The 18,799-nt window shown below is 42.2% G+C and overlaps 1 protein-coding gene and 1 long non-coding RNA gene across 8 annotated transcripts; one reads left to right on the top strand and one right to left on the bottom strand.

Moving 5' to 3' along the window:
* Nucleotides 1-7,400: 7,400 nt before the first annotated feature.
* On the top strand, nucleotides 7,401-15,412 carry LOC307221481 (interferon-inducible GTPase 5-like; the record flags this gene model as incomplete). Of its 6 annotated transcripts, none has more annotated exons than XM_079985971.1 (5): nucleotides 7,407-7,694; nucleotides 10,666-10,737; nucleotides 11,278-11,361; nucleotides 12,324-13,004; nucleotides 14,224-15,412. In XM_079985971.1, the coding sequence occupies exons 2-5, from the start codon at nucleotides 10,694-10,696 to the stop codon at nucleotides 15,410-15,412; spliced, it is 1,998 nt and encodes a 665-aa protein (XP_079842097.1). In that variant the 5' UTR covers nucleotides 7,407-7,694; nucleotides 10,666-10,693. The 6 variants fall into 6 exon arrangements, with proteins under 6 accessions (XP_079842095.1, XP_079842097.1, XP_079842096.1 ...); XM_079985972.1 differs by lacking the exon at nucleotides 7,407-7,694 and adding an exon at nucleotides 9,376-9,395; XM_079985969.1 differs by having other exon boundaries at nucleotides 7,401-7,694; nucleotides 10,666-11,361.
* A 287-nt stretch (nucleotides 15,413-15,699) lies between these two features.
* Nucleotides 15,700-17,687, bottom strand: LOC307221757. 2 transcript variants are annotated; one of them, XR_013841477.1, is made up of 3 exons: nucleotides 17,169-17,687; nucleotides 16,354-16,627; nucleotides 15,700-15,813 (listed from the first exon to the last, which is right to left on the bottom strand). It is a non-coding gene; the product is annotated as an uncharacterized lncRNA (long non-coding RNA). The 2 variants fall into 2 exon arrangements; XR_013841478.1 differs by lacking the exon at nucleotides 15,700-15,813 and adding an exon at nucleotides 16,287-16,331 and having other exon boundaries at nucleotides 16,418-16,627.
* Nucleotides 17,688-18,799: the final 1,112 nt, after the last annotated feature.

Raw genomic sequence — 18,799 nt, 5'->3', positions numbered from 1 at the left:
CCGAATTGCTGTGATAAAAATGAATGTATTGCCAAGGATGCTGTTTTTGTTTCAAACATTGCAAATTTTGGATAAAATGGATTGTTTCAAGAAGTGGCAGAGAGATATTTCTAGATTTGTCTGGCAGGGCAAGAAGCCTCAAATAAAATTTAAGATATTAACTGATGCTAAAGAAAGAGGTGGATTTGCCCTGCCAGACTTAAAACTTTATTATGAATCAGCCGCTTTTTGCTGGCTGAGAGAATGGCTGCTTCTGGAAAACACTGACGTGCTGGACCTAGAAGGTTTTAACAATGTATTTGGGTGGCATGCATATTTGTGGTATGATAAGGTCAAAACACATAAAGCGTTTAAAAACCATATTGTCAGAAAAGCACTGTTTAATGTCTGGTTAAGATATAAGGACTTGCTTGAAAATACAACCCCAAGGTGGTTGTCACCAATGGAAGCGAAGGCTCAGAAAAAGCTCAATATGGAGGCCAAATGGCCGAAATATTGGGAAATTTTGGAACAAATGGGAGACAGATTAAAACTGCAGAGTTTTGAAAAACTAAAAAATAGACTGCGAGATTGGCTCCATTATTACCAGATAATGGAGGCATATAATTTGGACAAAAAAATTGGCTTCCAGGTGGAAAAATCAAAATTGGAAACAGAACTGCTAGATCCCAATATTAAGAACTTGTCAAGAATGTATAACTTGCTGTTGAAATGAAACACTCAGGATGAAACGGTGAAATCAGCTATGATTAAATGGGCACAAGATGTTGGACATAATATTATGATGGCTGACTGGGATCAGTTATGGACCACAGGTATGAAGTTCATGGCATGTAATGCCTTAAGAGAGAATATAAAGAAAATGATCTACAGGTGGTACATGACACCAGTCAAGCTTGCAAAAATCTACCATTTGCCCGATAATAAATGTTGGAAATGCAAAGAGACTGAAGGTACATTCTTTCACCTTTGGTGGACATGCCCAAGGATTAAGACTTTCTGGGAGATGATCTATAATGAAATGAAAAAGGTATTTAAATATACCTTTCTGAAGAAACCAGAGGCCTTTCTCCTGGGCATGGTTGGCCAATTGGTGCCAAAGAAGGTTAGAACTTTCTTTATGTATGCTACAACAGCAGCAAGAATACTTATTGCAAAGACACAAGATCTACCCACCCGGGAAGAATGGCAGATGAAGGTGATGGACTACATGGAACTGGCGGAAATGACTGGCAGAATCCGAGACCAGGGAGAAGAGTTGGTGGAGGAAGATTGGAAGAAATTTAAAGACTATCTACAGAAACATTGTAAAATTAATGAATGTTAGAAGGATGTTGGAATGAAGTTATGTGGTTTTAGCAGAAATGTTATAAGGGTTTAGGAAAAAATAGACTGTTAATTGGTGAAAGGAAGGAAAGTAAAGTTACATTATATTAAGATAAATTACAGGACAAAAATTGGAAAAGATGGAAAGGATTTGCTGAAATAGTTAACCGAACTAGAATACAAAAAAGGGAGGTGTGAGGAGGTCAAGGAAACAAGCAAATGAAAGATAAGTTATGGGAAGATTAGCTGTGTTTTTGTTTTTTTGTTTTGTTTTTTTCTGTTTTCTTCTTTGTCTTTTTTTCCCCCTTATTGCGATGTGTTGTTGTTGTTTTTAATATGGTGTTTTTACTTTTTCTTTTTGTAACCTTTAAAACTTTAATAAATATTATTTTTAAAAAAACAAATAACTAGAACTAAGGATGGATCCACACTTTAAAAAACCTGGACTGATACTCATGGGATCACCAAGAGAATCCATTCTTTCTTAGAATTTAATCACATGACGGAAGAATGGCAGATGCAAGTAATAGACTACATGGAACTGGCAGAAATGACTGGTAGAATCCGAGACCTGGGAGAAGAAGCGGTGGAAGAGGACTGGAAGAAGTTTAAGGACTATCTGCAGAAACACTGCAAAGTTTATGAATGCTAAAATGGTGTTGGATATAAAAATAATATGGCATTAGTGATACAGTGTTAAAATGTATGCAAAAATGTAATAGAAAAAGGGTGAAAGACTAAAGTTATATTATGTCAAAAGTAAACAATATGCTAAAGGTGTTTAAACATAAGGAGGAAAGATCGGAGACATAATAGAATTGATTTTAATAATTAGAAATGAGTTTCTAAAGAGGGTAAGGATTTGCTGTATCTGATTGGACAAAGAGGAACACAAAAAAGGGAGGCGTGAGGAAGTCATGAAAGAAAGTTTTGTAAACATGAATTTAAAAATTGGAGTTTTTATATTTAATTTTTTCTTTTTCTAATGGAGGGAATTTTTTTTTCTTTCTGTATTTTGCTTTTTTTATCTGTTTTATGTGTATCTGTGATTGTTTTTGTTGTTCTGTACCTTTCTGATGTTTCCTTTTTTTCTGTAAAAACAAATAAATATATTTTTTAAAAAAGAATTTAATCACATGACGAGAGACATTGTGAGAATAGTGAAACAGCATTGCCATATCTTAAAAGATATTCCTGGTTGCGAGGTCCTTCCATGCTTCGGGAAACGACGCACTAGATCCCTTCGAGACATACTGGTACACACTGATCTAAAACCCATACCACAACGACAGACTTTAATAACAGCCCCAAGAGGTTTTTTCAAGTGTGGACACTGCGTTGCATGCAGATACGCACTTCTGGTAAAAGAGTTCACCAACAGTGAGGGTTTAAATTCACCATACAATCATTTGCTACATGTGCTACTGCACGCACTGTCTATGTAATAAAATGCACATGTGGTTTATTATATGTGGGACAAACCACAAGACCAATCAGAACCAGGATATTGTGAAGGGGTACTGTTAGGGTTACCCCAGAAAGCCCTAAAAACTGATTGTGAATCCCCCCCCCCCCAGCCAGGCCTCCCCTTAAGCATTTTAAAAACTGCATTTTCCTCTAAGACAAAAAGCACAAGCTAAGCAGTCCTCTCTGTAACAAAAACGCTGTAACAAACCTACAGCTGAGAACAGTAAAGCTTTTCACTTCTCAGATCCAAGATAACTTTGTCCTGGTACATTGATTTGCAACATACTTCCGGGAGCAGAGCCAGAGAACGAAAAGCAACATTTCTATGTAAAATCTGTGAAGGGGGAGAGGGAAGAAGGGGTTTGGAGAACAGGATAAAAACCTGATGTAAAATGCTTTTTGCTGCGGCCTGTCTTTTGTGAACTGAATCACACAGGTGCCTCTGCCCACCCCCCCATGGCAGAATAAAACGCTCTTTCTCTGGATTAACCCCTTGGTGTCGTTTGGCTCCTTTTGTCTGTGCGTGGGTGCAACAAAAGGCTACAACTGGAGCATCGTTCTAGGATCAGAAATAGAATTTTGGGTGCTCCTCTGGTATCCCATTTCATTCAAAAGTCGCACACTGAGGATGACCTTACATTTTTTTTGTACTTTGGACCTATCAAGGACCTCTTGAAAATGCAGGAAGAGTCCTTACACAGAAGGAAAGCAGATTTATTTATTTTACTCAACACTCTGCATCGTTTAGGTCTAAATACTGAATTGTATACATGCTTTTTATAATGACATATCCCACACAAGCTATGTCAGGGGTCAGCAACCTTTTTCAGCTGTGGGCCGGTCCACCGTCCCTCAGACCATGGGGTGGGCTAGACTATATTTTGGGGAAAAAAGAACGAATTCCTATGCCCCACAAATAACCCAGAGATGCATTTTAACCCCTGAGCTATGTGAAACATATACTACATAAGAGCTCTGCCTATGTGACACCATTGTGGTCATATTCCTTTAAGACTGCATTTAGGTTAACACCTGTCTCATCATATGGTTTTGCTTATTAAGGGTGTACTGAGATTCGATTCATTGGCCATTACTATTGAGAATCGTCCAAGAATCATTGTTTACGTGATCTGTTACACACTTTGATGGTATGCACAACCTCTGTACTGTATCTTATAATGATTGATAACACTGGTCAACAACAAATTTGTTGTCTGCATTTTTTCAGCTGATTTAGGATGAATCTGATGCGCTGAATCCCAAAATCACATTGGTTTTGCTCAATCAGGTCAAGGTTTTGAGCTATGGCCACATGTCTTTTTTTACATTTTTGTTCACATGTATGCTTGTGTGGAGCATTTTAGAAGAAGTTGGTGGGGGTAAAATGCCTTGTCAAATAATTGTTTTGATTGGAAATGATTATTTTAATGACAAGAAGTATTCAGGTCCGATAGTTCTGGGTGATTATGTCGAAAAGGGATCAGTTTGAAGTCATAAAACCTCGAAATCTTCCATAAATTGGTCCAGCAAAGCATAAAGTTGGGCGATCAAAACTAAGTTAATGGGGCAGCCGCCCCATGAAGTATCCTGATCTTCAATCAGCTCGTCGTCCTGTAGCTCATTGTGATGAAATTCCAGTGCCTATCTTCGGAGTACTTCCTGACATTAGTGACGAAGATGCCTCCAGTGTTGAAGGACATGAAGAAGAAGTGGTTCTTGAAGATGATGCTCCACATCCAATTTCCCAAAAGGAGTTGAATGATCTAATTTGCGACCTCAGCTTGTCAAAGGACTCTGCCGAACTGTTGGCATCCAGATTGAAGGAAAAAACCTCCTCTCTGACAGTGCTCGCATCAGCTTCTTACACAACAGGCATCAAGAGTACCTCCATTTTTTCTCGGAAGAGAAGGACTTGGTGTACTGTGCAGATATTGCGCAGCTTCTGCTCAAGCTTGGAGTGCCACAGTACGAACCCAAAGATTGGGGACTGTTCATTGACAGCAGCAAGCGATCACTGAAATGTGTTCTGCTACACAACGGCAACCAGTTTGCCTCTATACCCCTGGCTCACTCGAGTACACTGAAGGAGTAGGGACCATGCTCAGCATTACACGAAGAAGGACTGGCCTGTGTGGAAGGAATTGGTGCCTTGCAAAGAAAGGAACGTCATCAATGACCCTCTGGTGGACAGAGACAGGATACTCTTCCCACCACTGCACATCAAGCTCGGCTTAATCAAGCAGTTCACCAAGGCTCTGGACAATGATGGTGACTGCTTCATTTACTTGTGCCAGGCTTTTCCAGGATTGACCATGGAGAAGTTGAAAGCTGGCATCTTTGATGGTCCTCAGATCCGTCAGCTCATCAGAGATCCAGAGTTCGGAAACTCAATGAACGAAGTGGAACTGGAAGCGTGGAAGGCATTTGTTCTGGTAGTGAATAACTTTATTGGCAACAATAAGGCCAGAAACTACGCAGAACTTGTCAACAACATGCTGACTGCTTTCAGAAACCTGGGCTGCAACATGAGCGTCAAGATGCACTACCTATTTTCACATATGGACCGGTTTTCTGAGAACCTGGGTTCAATGAGTGATGAGCAGGGGGAGAGATTCCATCAGGACATGAAAGAGATGGAGACCAGGTATCAGGGTCGCTGTGACGCAGTCATGATGGCTGACTACTGTTGGACTCTGAAGAGAGACCTCCGTGCTGCTGAGCATTCCAGGAGTTCCAAGAAACAGAAGTTCAAGCCCTGAAGTTTGAAAAATGGTGAAGCAACATGCAATTTACGTGTACTTACCTTTATCAATGCCCACCATTCAGTTTACAGAAAACCTGACCTGATGGAGAGAAACGGATGCCATTTCCTGATTCAGCAGTGCAAAAATACCCTAAATCAGTTGTAGAAATCTAGACAACATTCAAAAAGTAAAAAATTGTTGCCCAGTGTAATGTATGAACTTCATAATTTTAGTCATGATATAATATATTTATATTTGTAATTTCTACATGTCTAATATTAATCATTGTATTATCAAGTGTTTATATTTATTATATAGAACTATTAACAGCTGAGGAAGCCCTTCGGGGCAAAACAAGGAAATATCCGGAAACCTTGTCATACCCAACCCAGCTGCCTGGGCCAGCCTGCCTGTGTCTGCTACCTATGCTAGCCAACCTCAACAGCTGTATCATAGAATCATAGAGTTGGAAGAGACCACAAGGGCCATCGAGTCCAACCCCCTGCCAAGCAGGGCTGCTCATGTTGCAGCCCATTACATTCCGGGGACCTTTCCTTAACCACATTTGAGGACTGTGTAATATATGAACTCAAACAAACATGTATTAAGAAAGGAAGAAATGTATCTACATTGGATTTAATTAAATAGGTTTGTTGCAGGAATTTATGTATATGTTGGGGGGGGGGTTGCCCCTACAGCAGATATCATGCAAGTGCAGCCCATTACCAAAATCAGCACAATCGCTTTTGTGACTTTTGTGATTTGTCTCCACAAAACACTTCATCACAGTTTCTTCCTATCTATTCAAAGGGCCTTTGCCTGCACGATACCAAATGTAACAATTCACTGATAAATGTACTGGCTCACTGGGAAAACTTCAGAAATTCATATAGACATGTGAGCTCAGCTACTCAGCAGCCTGTCTGCCTGAGTGATAATCCTTGGCATCCTGACACCTGAGTGCCAGACAGGTAGCCATTCCAGAAATAAAAAACCCAGATGAAGACAAAAGGGTGTGATTAACTTGGCTGGGAAATGGGGAAATGTAAATTTTCTTACACTTGATGGGTGATTGGTGGAGGGCAAGGAGAACCATGGGGCAGGGTCCAGGATGCTTCGATTACTGCCACCAGACCTCCCCTTTCATGATGTAACCGTGATGTATGAGTGATGTAGTGGGGGGGGGATAACATGGGGATTAACAGCTAATAAAAGCTTGGGGGCTCTTTAGTTTGGGGCTTCCATCTTGTTCCGCCTTGTGGCAGGTGGGAGTCCTGTGGCGACAGTCTTCAATAAAGACCAAGCCTACTGGCTGCTGTTTTGCTCTGGTATTCCTGTTTTTTTTTGTCCAAGGGAGCCCTCAGATTTCTCCGTTAACAGGTTATATGCCTTGCTTTAGGACTGTATATGGTGTATATTCTGGACTTGATTCATATGTTAGGAAGTAACCAGTAAGACATTTGTTACGAACATTACCATTCAGCCTGTTGCGCTCCATATGTTGTTGTAATTGCATCTGCGTAACAAGGTATTGTGTTTGTTTTGGTCTGCAAAGCCAGCTTGTCGTGCAGGCTCCAAAGCCGCTCAGCACCTTGCAGAATATCAGAATGTTTCAAAAAAATTAAACTATTTCCTCTAAGATGCCCCAAACCCCCACAGCTTTAGAGCCCTTCCACTTTTCGCAGCCTATCAATGTAACAATGCAAAAGCCGACCACAAGGAAGCCGTCAAGGAATAATATCTGGATTGTGTGGGCTTGCAGACAACTCGGCTGCTGCTGAGACTGACACAGAGGCGACAACAACAGAGATGCTTCAAGTTTCACAAGGCATCCTTCGGGACTTCCCAGGAAAGGCAGAATCTCGTCTATCAAGCGGCTGCTCGGTGCTCCCCCTAGCGGGGAAAGCTGCTTTTGCTATTTGCTGCCATCGGGAAATAGGCGATTATCACCATGGGAGGGAAGGGAAAGTTTCAAACTCTCCTGCAATCTTACGTTGTCTTCGCTCGCAACTTCGCTTTCGTTTTTGCTTTTAGTAGTGCGACGAGCAGGAGGTAGAGGGAATAAAAGAGAGAAAGGAAGAGAGTTGGAAGGAGAAAAGTGTTAAGAGACCGAGGAGTGGACTGAGGTTTGCTGTAAAAAAATCGGGCGGGCAGCAGGTGAGGAGCTGAACTTTTCTCTTGCGATTATGATGATTTCCGTTTCTTTTTGAGCTTGATCGACTCTGAGCTCCTTGCTAGGCGGGTGGGGCGGGGCGGCCAGAGTTGTTTATTATTACTATTATTAATGTTGGAGACGGCTGCTCTTCTTCCCTGCTACAAAGGGAATAAATTACATGCCTTCACTATTGAGCTATTGCTACTATAAGAACTTTAAGTAACTGCTCTGAAACCAACCCAGATCTCCCTCTCAAACGATGCTGCGTTTTAATTTGACATACTATCCTTCTTTAGCTGTTAGGAAGCTGCCCTCCTCCTTTTCCTCCTCTTGCCGCCTGCCTCTTTTCCTTTCCTTTGGGTTGACACAGTGGAGAGATAAGCTCTTCGGAAGCTGTCCACATAGTCGCTGTCCTGTCCTTCATCTTTCTCTGTTCCTCTTCCCTGTTTACTAAAAACATTTGCAAACATCCTCTGGGACTTGCAGGGCTTCCTTTTCCCCTGCACTCACACATATTCTGGTGCTCAAAGGCTGTTTGTTTTTTGGAGTGCACTAGGAAACAAAATGTGTAGTTGGGAGCAGTGGTGTACCGTGGGTTGGCAGCACCCCCAGAGAGGAATTCTAGGCCGGGCTATGCTGGGGTCAGCCCTTCCATGCCTGCCCCCACCTGTCTCTGCCACCACGTGTCTGCCCCCCCCCCCACCGTCGCTCGCTCACTTGCCTGCCACCCCCCATCTCCCCGCCTAACTCACACTCTGTCTCCGCTGCCGCAAGTCCTCTACCAAAGCCTGCCACCTGTGCCAAGGCCACTGATGTACTTCCTTCCTGAAGCACGCCAGCTGCTGCAATGGAGGCCTGGTGGAGGTGGAGGTGCCTTGCGGTGACGGCGGATGAAATGAGACATCACCTGTGTGGGGCAGCCTGGTTGTGCCTCCTCAAAATTTTGCACCCGGGGCAACCACCCCTCTGACCCTCTGCATTCTCTTGACTGCTGGGGAAGGCTTTCGGTGCTTGCTTAGCTTCTGCTAGTCTGGCTGGAGAGATTTCTGTTTGTTTTTGTTCTCCAAATGGTTTACAATGAAGAGGAAACAGAACCACCCAGTCTAGGTTTTGCTTTCTCAGAAATCAGCCGTTTGAGCAGAGCTGTGTGCTGGCAAGCAGCCAGGAATTATCAGCAATGGAACATTTGGTCTGAAATACATTGCTGCGCCAGTCTACTGTTTGTGGATCATAATACATTGGCTTAATGCATCTCCCTCCTCATCCCCATTAAGTTCCACACATAGCCCCCTCCCCAGACTTGGATCTTGGCTTCTGGAAGGTCCCAGTCAGAACCAAACTACATTTCAAGTTGCTTTGTTACGTTGTTGTTGTTGTTGTTCAGACCCATGTAAATGTCAGAACAGAAGAGTTTTGCTGGATCAGGCCAATGGCCCACCAAGGCCAGGCTCATATTCTCAGAACAGAATTCAGTTCACTGTGAAACCACTCTGCCTCACTTCCTTGTTGGCTGTTATTCATTGCTCAGAAGGCAGAGGGAAGCGAAGCTGCTTTCAGTGTCACTGTAAAAAAATTATTTCAAAGAGTGCCATGTACCAGATAAGTTTTTCTCCATGCTAGAGAAAGCAATCTTCTCAAATAGGTGTCCAACTTGTCACTGTAAGGGAGTCACTGTTTTTCCAAAGAGCTACGGGCTGCCAATGGTAAACAATTTTAATTTGCTGATTGTAAAAGTATTTCTATGCTGCCTTTCAGCTCTCAAAGGAGCTCCCCCCTAATTACCGTATTGTTTGCTCTATAAGACTCACTTTTTCCCTCCAAAAAAGTAAGGGGAAATGTATGTGCGTCTTATGGAGCGAATGCAGGCTGCGCAGCTATCACAGAAGCCAGAACAGCAAGAGGGATTGCTGCTTTCACTGCACAGCAATCCCTCTTGCTGTTCTGGCTTCTGAGATTCAGAATATTTTTTTTCTTGTTTTCCTCCTCCAAAAACTAAGTGCGTCTTGTGGTCTGGTGCGTCTTATAGAGCGAAAAATACGGTAATTCTGTTACTTTCTTTGCTCACTTTCCCATATTTCAACCGTTCCTACTATTCAGCAGTGTATTCAGCAGTGAACGTATGTTTGAAAGGAGCACAATCAAATATACAGTGGAACAGTGCTTTTTCCCCCTTTAAAAAGGTTTAGGGATACTCTCATTTTGACTCAAGAAAATCACCATTTTATAGTTCAAATGGGAAAAAATAAATACAGTAAATGGGCAAACGTACAAAGATTCACAAAATGTTTAGGTGTATGCGTACTCCCAGAACAAAGCACTGCAGTGGAACCTTAGTTTTCAAACTTAATCCATTCTGGAAGTCAGTTCGACTCCGAAACCGTTTGAAATCAAGGCACAGCTTCTGATTGGCTGCAGGAGCTTCCTGCACTCTAGCAGAAGCCGTGTCGGACATTTGGCTTCTGAAAAACATTCGGAAGCCCTAACACTTACTTCCAGGTTTGCAGCATTTGGGAGCCGATTTGTTCGACAACTAAGCAGTTCGGAAACCAAGGCACCCTTGTATATCAGAGTTTCTCTCTCCAGGGGAAACCCTCACCAGGACAGGAAGTCCAATTTATGCAGTTTGAAAGCTTCTCATCAAAGCATTGCAGCCATTTCAGGGGGTTTAGGCAGGAAAACTGAGAGGCAGATAAAGCTGTACAGGAATTTCAACAGCATTTGTTGAAGCTGTTTACTTAAGATGTTGTAATAACTATAATGTTGCCTGCACCCCAATTTCTGTTTGGTAAGAGATTCCTGGGGTTCCAGTGCTTACCCAGAACATGGTTTCCTTTGAATGCTCAGTGGAGTTAAACACTAATGTGAGTAGTTTGAACTGGGCCTGGAACTGAACTGGCAACCCATCCAGCTGTTTTAAAAGAGGAGTTAGATGCAGAAGGTATTAATTGCTGCAATATTTCTGTTCTTATTTAGGTGTGATAAATCTCAGAGAAGAGCAGCCATGGCTTGTAAGAGCAGCAAACAAGACACATTAGCTCAAATGAATCAGCCATCTGGCAAACGTACCCTTGATATCGCCATCGTAGGGGACTCAGGTGTCGGCAAATCATCCCTGGTCAATGCCCTGCGAAATATGGCAGACGATGAGGGTGGTGCAGCTGCGGTCGATGTGATAAAAGGTACTAGGGAACCAACGGGGTACCTGTACCCCCAATATCCAGATGTAACCCTTTGGGATCTACCAGGGATTCAACCACCTCTGTTTCCGGCAGAGAGATACATAAAGGATATGGATTTTAAAAAGTACGATTTCTTCATCCTTGTTGGCGAAAGAAGATTGACTGATGATGCCATCGTGCTGGCCCGCGAAATTCAGAAAACAAACAAGGGTTTTTTCTATGTGTGCACCAAAGTGGATGTTATGATATTTGCTGAAAGCAGGAAACCAAGCTTCAATGAGGAGAAAACCCTTGAGCAAATAAGGAAAGATTGCTGTGAATGTCTGACAAAGGCCGGGCAGTCACCTCCAAGGGTTTTTCTCATCTCAAGGTGGGATTTGAGCATGTACGATTTCCCCCTCCTGCAGAGGACTCTGCAAGATGAATGTATTGATCTCCAGAGGCGTGCCCTACTACCACCCCAGGACCCAGGAAGGAAGATACACAATAAGTATGTTGGTTTCAGCTGAAGCCAAACTTTATTCAATGCAATATGAAAGCAAACATGTTCTTTTTTCTGTGTTGTTGTGGCTGTACCCATATATAAGGATGTAGAGACTATATCTCCCCTCACTTTCCTCATTTAGTTGACTGTACCCCACTCCAGCTCCTGGCATCAAGCAGTAATAATAATAATAATAATGTTATTTATACCCCACCCCTGTTTTCCCCAGAGTCTTGCTCTCTTGCACAAAGACCTGAGGTGGGAAGGATGCAATGGGGTTACCTGATAACTGAACTGATAAGCCTTGCATTGCATGAGTCAGGCCTCTATGAAGTGGGTTATCCATTTCAATTTTCCCAAATCCGATGTTAGGTGTAAAGAACGTTTGGCCCTCCAGATATCACTGAACTACAACTCCCATCTTCCTTGCCCATTGGCCATGCCTGCTGGGGCTGATGGGAACTGTAATTCAGCAACATTTGCTGCTTGTAGCACTAAGCTGTGCCCACCCCTTTCCCTTATAATGGGGTGGCAGTGAGTGTTTCCTTGTTGGATCAATGTCTTCACTTCCCTACTCATGTGTGGCCACTGCTGTGGCACCTTTGAACTGCAGGTATTTGTGGGGCAGTCTTTAGGAAAGGAGTCAGTCTTTCATATACCGTATTTTTTGCTCTATAAGACTCACTTTTTCCCTCCTAAAAAGTAAGGGGAAATGTGTGTGCGTCTTATGGAGCGAATGCAGGCTGCGCAGCGATCCCTCTTGCTGTTCTGGCTTCTGAGATTCAGAATATATTTTTCCAAAAACTAGGTGCGTCTTGTGGTCTGGTGCATCTTATAGAGCGAAAAATACGGTATTTGTTTATTTAGGACTTTAATGTGAGCCTTCTTGGACTTGGCCTACAGCTATTTTAAGCAGGAGCTTTATGTAAGAAGGAGTTAACCATTGCTATATTTCTGTTCTTACTTAGACCTGATGAATGTCCCGGAGGAGCAGCTATGGGTGCTAACAGCTCCCGATCAGACACATCAGCTCAAAGAGGACACCCACCAGGCAAAAGCAGCCTGGACGTTGCCATCACAGGGGGGCCAGGTGTCGGCAAATCATCCCTGGTCAATGCCCTGCGCAATATGGCAGACAATGAGGAGGATGCTGCCGTGGTTGATATGATACAAGGTACTAAGGAACTCAAAGGGTACCTGTGCCCCAGCTACCCCGACGTAACTCTCTGGGATCTGCCAGCAATCGGAACACATGAGTTTGAAGCAGAGAAATACGTAAAAGAGATGGATTTCAACAAGTATGATTTCTTTATCATTGTTAGTGAAATAAGCTTCACTGAGCACGATGCCATGCTGGCTCGTGAAATTTGGAAAAGAAAGAAGAGGTTTCTCTATGTGCGCACCAAAGTGGATGTCAGTATAACTGACGAAAGAAGAAACCCACACTTCACGGAGGACAAAACCCTTAAGGAAATAAGGAACTACTACTGTGAAAATCTGGCAAAGGCCGGGGAGTCGTCTCCAAGGGTTTTTCTTATCTCAAATTGGGATTTGAGCATGTATGATTTCCCCCTCCTGCAAAGGACCCTGCAAGATGAATTTATTGATCTCAAGAGGCATGCCTTAGTACTAAGCCAGATACTCGATAGGTACGTTTGGTTCAGCTTAGGCCATTTATGTCACCATCTGATGCTCCTCAATTCTTTCCAAGCCTCTGGCAAGGCTCCTGCCATTTATGCCGGCAGGGGGTAGAGCACAAAGCAAACTGTGTCTGGAGGTTTCAGTTGCAGGAGGTGAATCCCTTCTCTTTGTCAGGGTCCTCCCTGACTCAAACAATACATATAAATAATAAATTATTATTATTATTATCTTTGGAGTAATGGCACCCTGTACAGAACCTTAGTAAGGAACTTAGCTGTCTTATGTTGAGTCAGACCATTTATTGAGCTAGACCTTGTATTGGCTACACGGACTGGCAGCAGCTCTCCAGGGTTTCAGAAAGGGCATGTTCCCAGCCCAAACCGGAGGTGCCAGTGATTGAACCTGAGATCGCCTGCATTTGAAGCAGATGCTCTGCCACCGAGCTATATGCCCTTCCCATATAAATGAGGAACACACAATGGTTCTAAGGCAGTCTGATGTTGCGAGGTTGTTGCCTCGCTTGCCCCTCCTCAGTAAGGGTATCCTGTTAAAAGGATCTGGGGTGTGAATCCTGTCCGAAGCCTGGACATGAGTCCCCTATGGGGACTCCTCAGGGTGTCACTATCTAATGTAAGTTAAGGGGGGTTTATCCTTCTGTGGATTCCCTGCAGATGGGCGAGAGTCAAGATACCACCTGGCTTCACCCCAATGCCTGAGCCAAACCACTCACATCTGTAACCAATAAAGTTGTGGCCTATTTGAACCCATAAACCAAAATATTCCATGTCAGTGTGATTTATTGTTCTCCTGGGAACTTTGTGGCTCAGGTGCCTTGGCATGCAATAACCTCCATCAGTACTACTCTTACATACATCAGTTCACCTCCATGCAGCTACAGTGGTGCCTCGCAAGACGAAATTAATTCGTTCCGCGAGTCTTTTCGTCTTGTGATGTTTTTCGTCTTGCGAATCACGGTCCGTCACAACCGCGCCTCTTCAAGCGGCTTTAAGAAAAAAGTGAACAAACTCGCAAGACGTTTTCATCTTGCGAAGCAAGCCCATAGGGAAAATCGTCTTGCGAAGCAACGCAAAAACCGAAAAACCCTTTCGTCTTGCGCGTTTTTCGTCTTGCGAGGCATTCGTCTTGCGGGGCACCACTGTACATCTAGGTTGTCAAAGAAAAATATGTAGTATTTTTTAATATTGAAAATGCTTTTTTCTTTCCTAGATCAAGTGATTCATCTAGAAGAGCCAAGTGGTGTGACATCTCAACTTTTATTGCTGACTTGGGAAATATGAAGGCTGTTTTAAGACAAAGAAATCTCCCAGATGTGGTAGCCCAGATTCGGCAAGAGTTAGATTTGCTAAGCAATGTCACACTTGACATTGCCATCACAGGGTGTACAGGTACTGGCAAGTCTTCTCTTGTCAATGCCTTGCGGGGTATGCCAGATTTTGGAGAGGGCTCAGCTGAGACGGGGGTGAAACAGACAACCATGTTTGCGACAAAATATCAGCACCCGAAGTTCCCCAAGGTGACACTATGGGATCTACCAGGAATTGGAACGGATGAATTCAAAGCAGATGAGTATCTGGAGAAGGTAGATTTTAGTAAATACGATTTCTTTATCATCACTTCAGAACGTTTTACAGAGAGTGACACCCAGCTGGCTCGTGAGATTCAGAAAATGAAAAAGAAGTTTTACTATGTGCACCCTAAAATTAATCTTAGCATGGCTGCTGAAAGAAGGAAACCCAACTTCAATGAAATGGAGACACTTGAGGACTTAAGGCAAGATTGTTGTGATAAACTGAGAAAACTGGGAGAGGCTTCTCCAAAGGTTTTTCTGATATCAAATTGGGATTTGACCATGTATGATTTCCCCATTTTGCAAGAAACCTTGCAGAAGGAACTGAATCATCTCAAAAGACACGCCTTCCTTCTCTCAGTGCCAACTTTCTCAAGAGATATCCTGGAGAAGAAGAAATCTGAGATGAGGAAACTTATATGGAAGCAGGCCCTTGTGTCTTCCTATTTTGGCTGTGTGACTCGGTTAGCTCTCAAATTACCTTGGCATATTTCCTTCTTGGTGACAACACTCAAAAAGTTCTGCATGGCTTTTGGGTTGGATGAAGAGTCCCTGTGCAGTCTTGCAAACCGGGTTGGTAAACCTCTAAGTGAGCTGAAATCAGTTATTAAGAAGTCTCCACTGGCTAATGAGATCAGCAAAGAATTTGTACTTGATCTCTTGGCCAAGAGTAAAGCACCAACAGTGCTAGAACAGATTGTTGAGTTCATACCTGTGTTGGGCAGTTCCACTATTTCTTTCAAAACCATCTACTACATGCTGCAATGCTTTCTGCAAGATGTCGAAGAAGATGCGGAGAATGTTCGTGCAAAAGCCTCTGAGCGCTGAAAGTCCCAAATAAAGACCAGACACCTATCTATTGTGTTTAGAGATCTGCTAGTAACATGGAATCCGCAAAATCAATGTTTTGGGGTTTTTTGGAGGGGAGGAAATGGTTTTGCAAGTAAAATTCTTTATATGCTTTTCCTGTTTATATTCATAAATTGTTTTGGGTATTTCATGGAATACATGAAACAAGATAAAGATAACAATAGAAGCTGCAGAGTTCATGGGGAGTACTTGGCTGTGAGTGCCATGAGCACTTGAAAAATCAGGGTCCTGAACTTAGGTGATCTATACATATAAAGAACAGAGGAACTTTAAGGTGAAGGAAATATCAAGGAGATTTTGCGTTAGCCTCTAAGAATAAAGGGGCCCTTGAATGTCCTTTTTTTATCAGTTGATTTGTGCTCATGATTGGCAGAATCCGAGACCAAGGTGAAGAGTCGGTGGAAGAAGATTGGAAAAAAATTAAAGTTTATCTACAGAAACATTGCAAAATTAAGGAATGTTAGAAGGATGTTGGAATGAAGTAATGTGGTTTTAACAGAAATGATATAAAGGATTAGGTAAAAATGGATTTGTTAATTGTTTGGTGAAAGACGAGAATGTAAAATTACAGTATATTAAGATAAATTAATAGGATAAAAACAAAGCTGGAAAGGATTTGCTGAAATATCTAATTGAACTAGAACACAAAAAAGGGAGGTGTGAGGAGGTCAAGGAAATAAGCAAAGGAAATAAAGTTATGTAAAGGTTTGATCTGTGTTTTTTTTTTAAATTGCTTGCATTTTTCTGTTTTTTCTTATTTTTCTCTTTTTTATTTTTTCTTTTTTCTCTTTGTAATCTTTAAAAGTTGAATAAATATTTTTTTTTAAAAAAAGATTTGTGCTCATGATATTCTTGGGGCTATACTATATACTATATACTATATACTATATACTATATACTATATACTACTCTATATACTATACTATACTATACTATACTATACTATACTATACTATACTATACTATACTATACTATACTAATGTTTCAATATGTTTTGGGGCTGCTATACTACTTCCTTTCTGATCAGTGCCCTTCCTGTAACTTCATGTTGAAATCCCATAACTTTCCAAACCACAAATGTTCGGGGTGTTTGCTTTGTTTTTGTCCCACTTTTCTTGTGCTCCAGCCCTTCTGGATGATGTGGTAGTATTGGGAAAACATGATGTTGTAGCCTTTTTAATCCATGGGTAGGAAAAATTGTTGCACCTGAGCAGAGACAACAGGAGCCAAACGACACCAAGGGGTTAATCCAGAGAAAGAGCGTTTTATTCTGCCATGGGGGGGGGGGGCAGAGGCACCTGTGCGATTCAGTTCACAAAAGACAGGCCGCAGCAAAAAGCATTTTACATCAGGTTTTTATCCTGTTCTCCAAACCCCTTCTTCCCTCTCCCTCTTCACAGATTCTTACATAGAAATGTTGCTTTTCGTTCTCTGGCTCTGCTCCCGGAAGTATGTTGCAAATCAATGTACTGTACCAGGACAAGGTTATCTTGGATCTGGGAAGCGAAAAGCTTTACTGTTCTCAGCTGTAGGTTTGCTACAGCGTTTTTGTTACAGAGAGGACTGCTTAGCTCGTGCTTAGAGGCTGCTTAGAGGAAAATGAAGTTTTTAAAATGCTTAAGGGGAGGCCTGGCTGGGGGAGGGGGTGGAATTCACAAACAGTTTTTAGGGGTTTCTGGGGTAACCCTAACTGTACCCCTTCAATGTAACAACTCATAAAGCAGAACAAATGCACCACTAAGGCACTGATATACTATTACTGTGTTTATATGTTGCAGAACTCACCCACAATAAAACGCCAGTTTGTAGGGGCCCTAACCTGTCTTACATTACTATTTGCATAGATGTGCGATAGAGTGTTGCGTCACACATAGCTCTGAGTGGGTCCATATTGGCAGGCACTCATCTTGGAAGAGAATCTGGTGAATTGGGGCCATCACTTCTTCAGAACAGGGCTGGGGACTCTCCGATGTTTGATCACACCAAAACAAAGCCCAGATTTTGGACTGGATTAAGTGGGAGGCCAACACTGTCTATTTGCTCTGGTTATGCCACCAATTCCTTCTGTAAATTGCCCTTGCAACAGAAACTTCAGTATTTGGTGGGAAAGCAGTAGTTTGTTTTCTGTATAGGACTAGATGAGGTTTAGTGAGCTAGAGTATTTATCTGTGTGCTATGTATTACGAGCATGTAGTAATAAACTTGCATACTGAATGAAATTTTCCTTGTTTCGAGAATCGCTTCTTCATCTTTCCAGCCAATCCTGAAACTAAGGACCCTCCAGATGTTGTTAGATTACAACTCCTATCAGCCTCAGACATTATGGCCAGAGATCTGGGAGGGAGGAAGCAAGCAGCCATGAATGGTGTAGCAATGGTGTAGCACCCTGCTTGTGGTTAACGCTTAGCTGGAATGAAATATTCAACGCAGCAGTAGAGAAATTAAAATAATAATTTATTTGTCAGACAAATAAATGATAGACACAGTGGTATATGGTTACCAAAGCTCTGCCCCTTCCAGCCCTGATGGCCAGCACTTATATTTCCTCAGCCCAGCCTCCTTGCTCCTCCTTTGGCTGCCTCTGTCCAATCAACCTGGTTTAAATTACTATTAGCTGTTTGCTAGAACCAATCATAAAAGATACACCCATTTCCTATTACCTTTTATGGCAGACAAAGAGCTATATTTCCTTCTATCCATAAATGGCAGACAAGTAGCCATATATCTTACATTTGCCTCGACAAGGTACCTTAATTACCAGATCACCTTTTGCCCCTGTTGCCCCTGCATTCCAAAACAAATGGCTAAAACAAATGGCTCGTGGTATTAAATTCTATCTAAACAGAGATCTTGGGTTCACATTCTCACACACCATCAATGAAATAAGAATCTAACATAAGAATCTAACATTTCTTACTTTCTAAATCCTTTGCGTAATTACATTAAGCCAACAAATCTCATACATAACATAGATAGCTTTTTAGAAGAAAAGGCCTTTGTAAAGTAAAAAAGGAACTCAGTAAAAACAGCTTCAAAAGAAGCCTCTTCAGTTTACACCCCCCTTTCCCAGCCAGCTGCTTTTCCCATTAGCTCTTCCCAAAATTTATTGCCCTTTAACTCTCTCAGTATACCTTAAACCTTAGGAAAATATGGCTAGAGTCTGATGGGAGGCACATGGTATTATTTTCTGTTAAACAATAAATCTTACTATTTACCAACTCTTAATTAGTGTTTTTGCAGCTTGATTGTATTCTGTAATATGTAGGGTCAGTGTAACATTTGCTCCCAGCCTCTAATTCCCTTTTACAACTTTGAGAAACTTGTCTCCTGCTACTGCTATAAAT

The sequence above is a fragment of the Podarcis cretensis genome (genome assembly GCF_951804945.1).
Source record: "Podarcis cretensis genome assembly, chromosome: 8".
NCBI lineage: Eukaryota > Metazoa > Chordata > Lepidosauria > Squamata > Lacertidae > Podarcis > Podarcis cretensis.
Note: the sequence above shows the minus strand (reverse complement) of the source record. Positions and strands in the feature narration are given on the sequence as shown.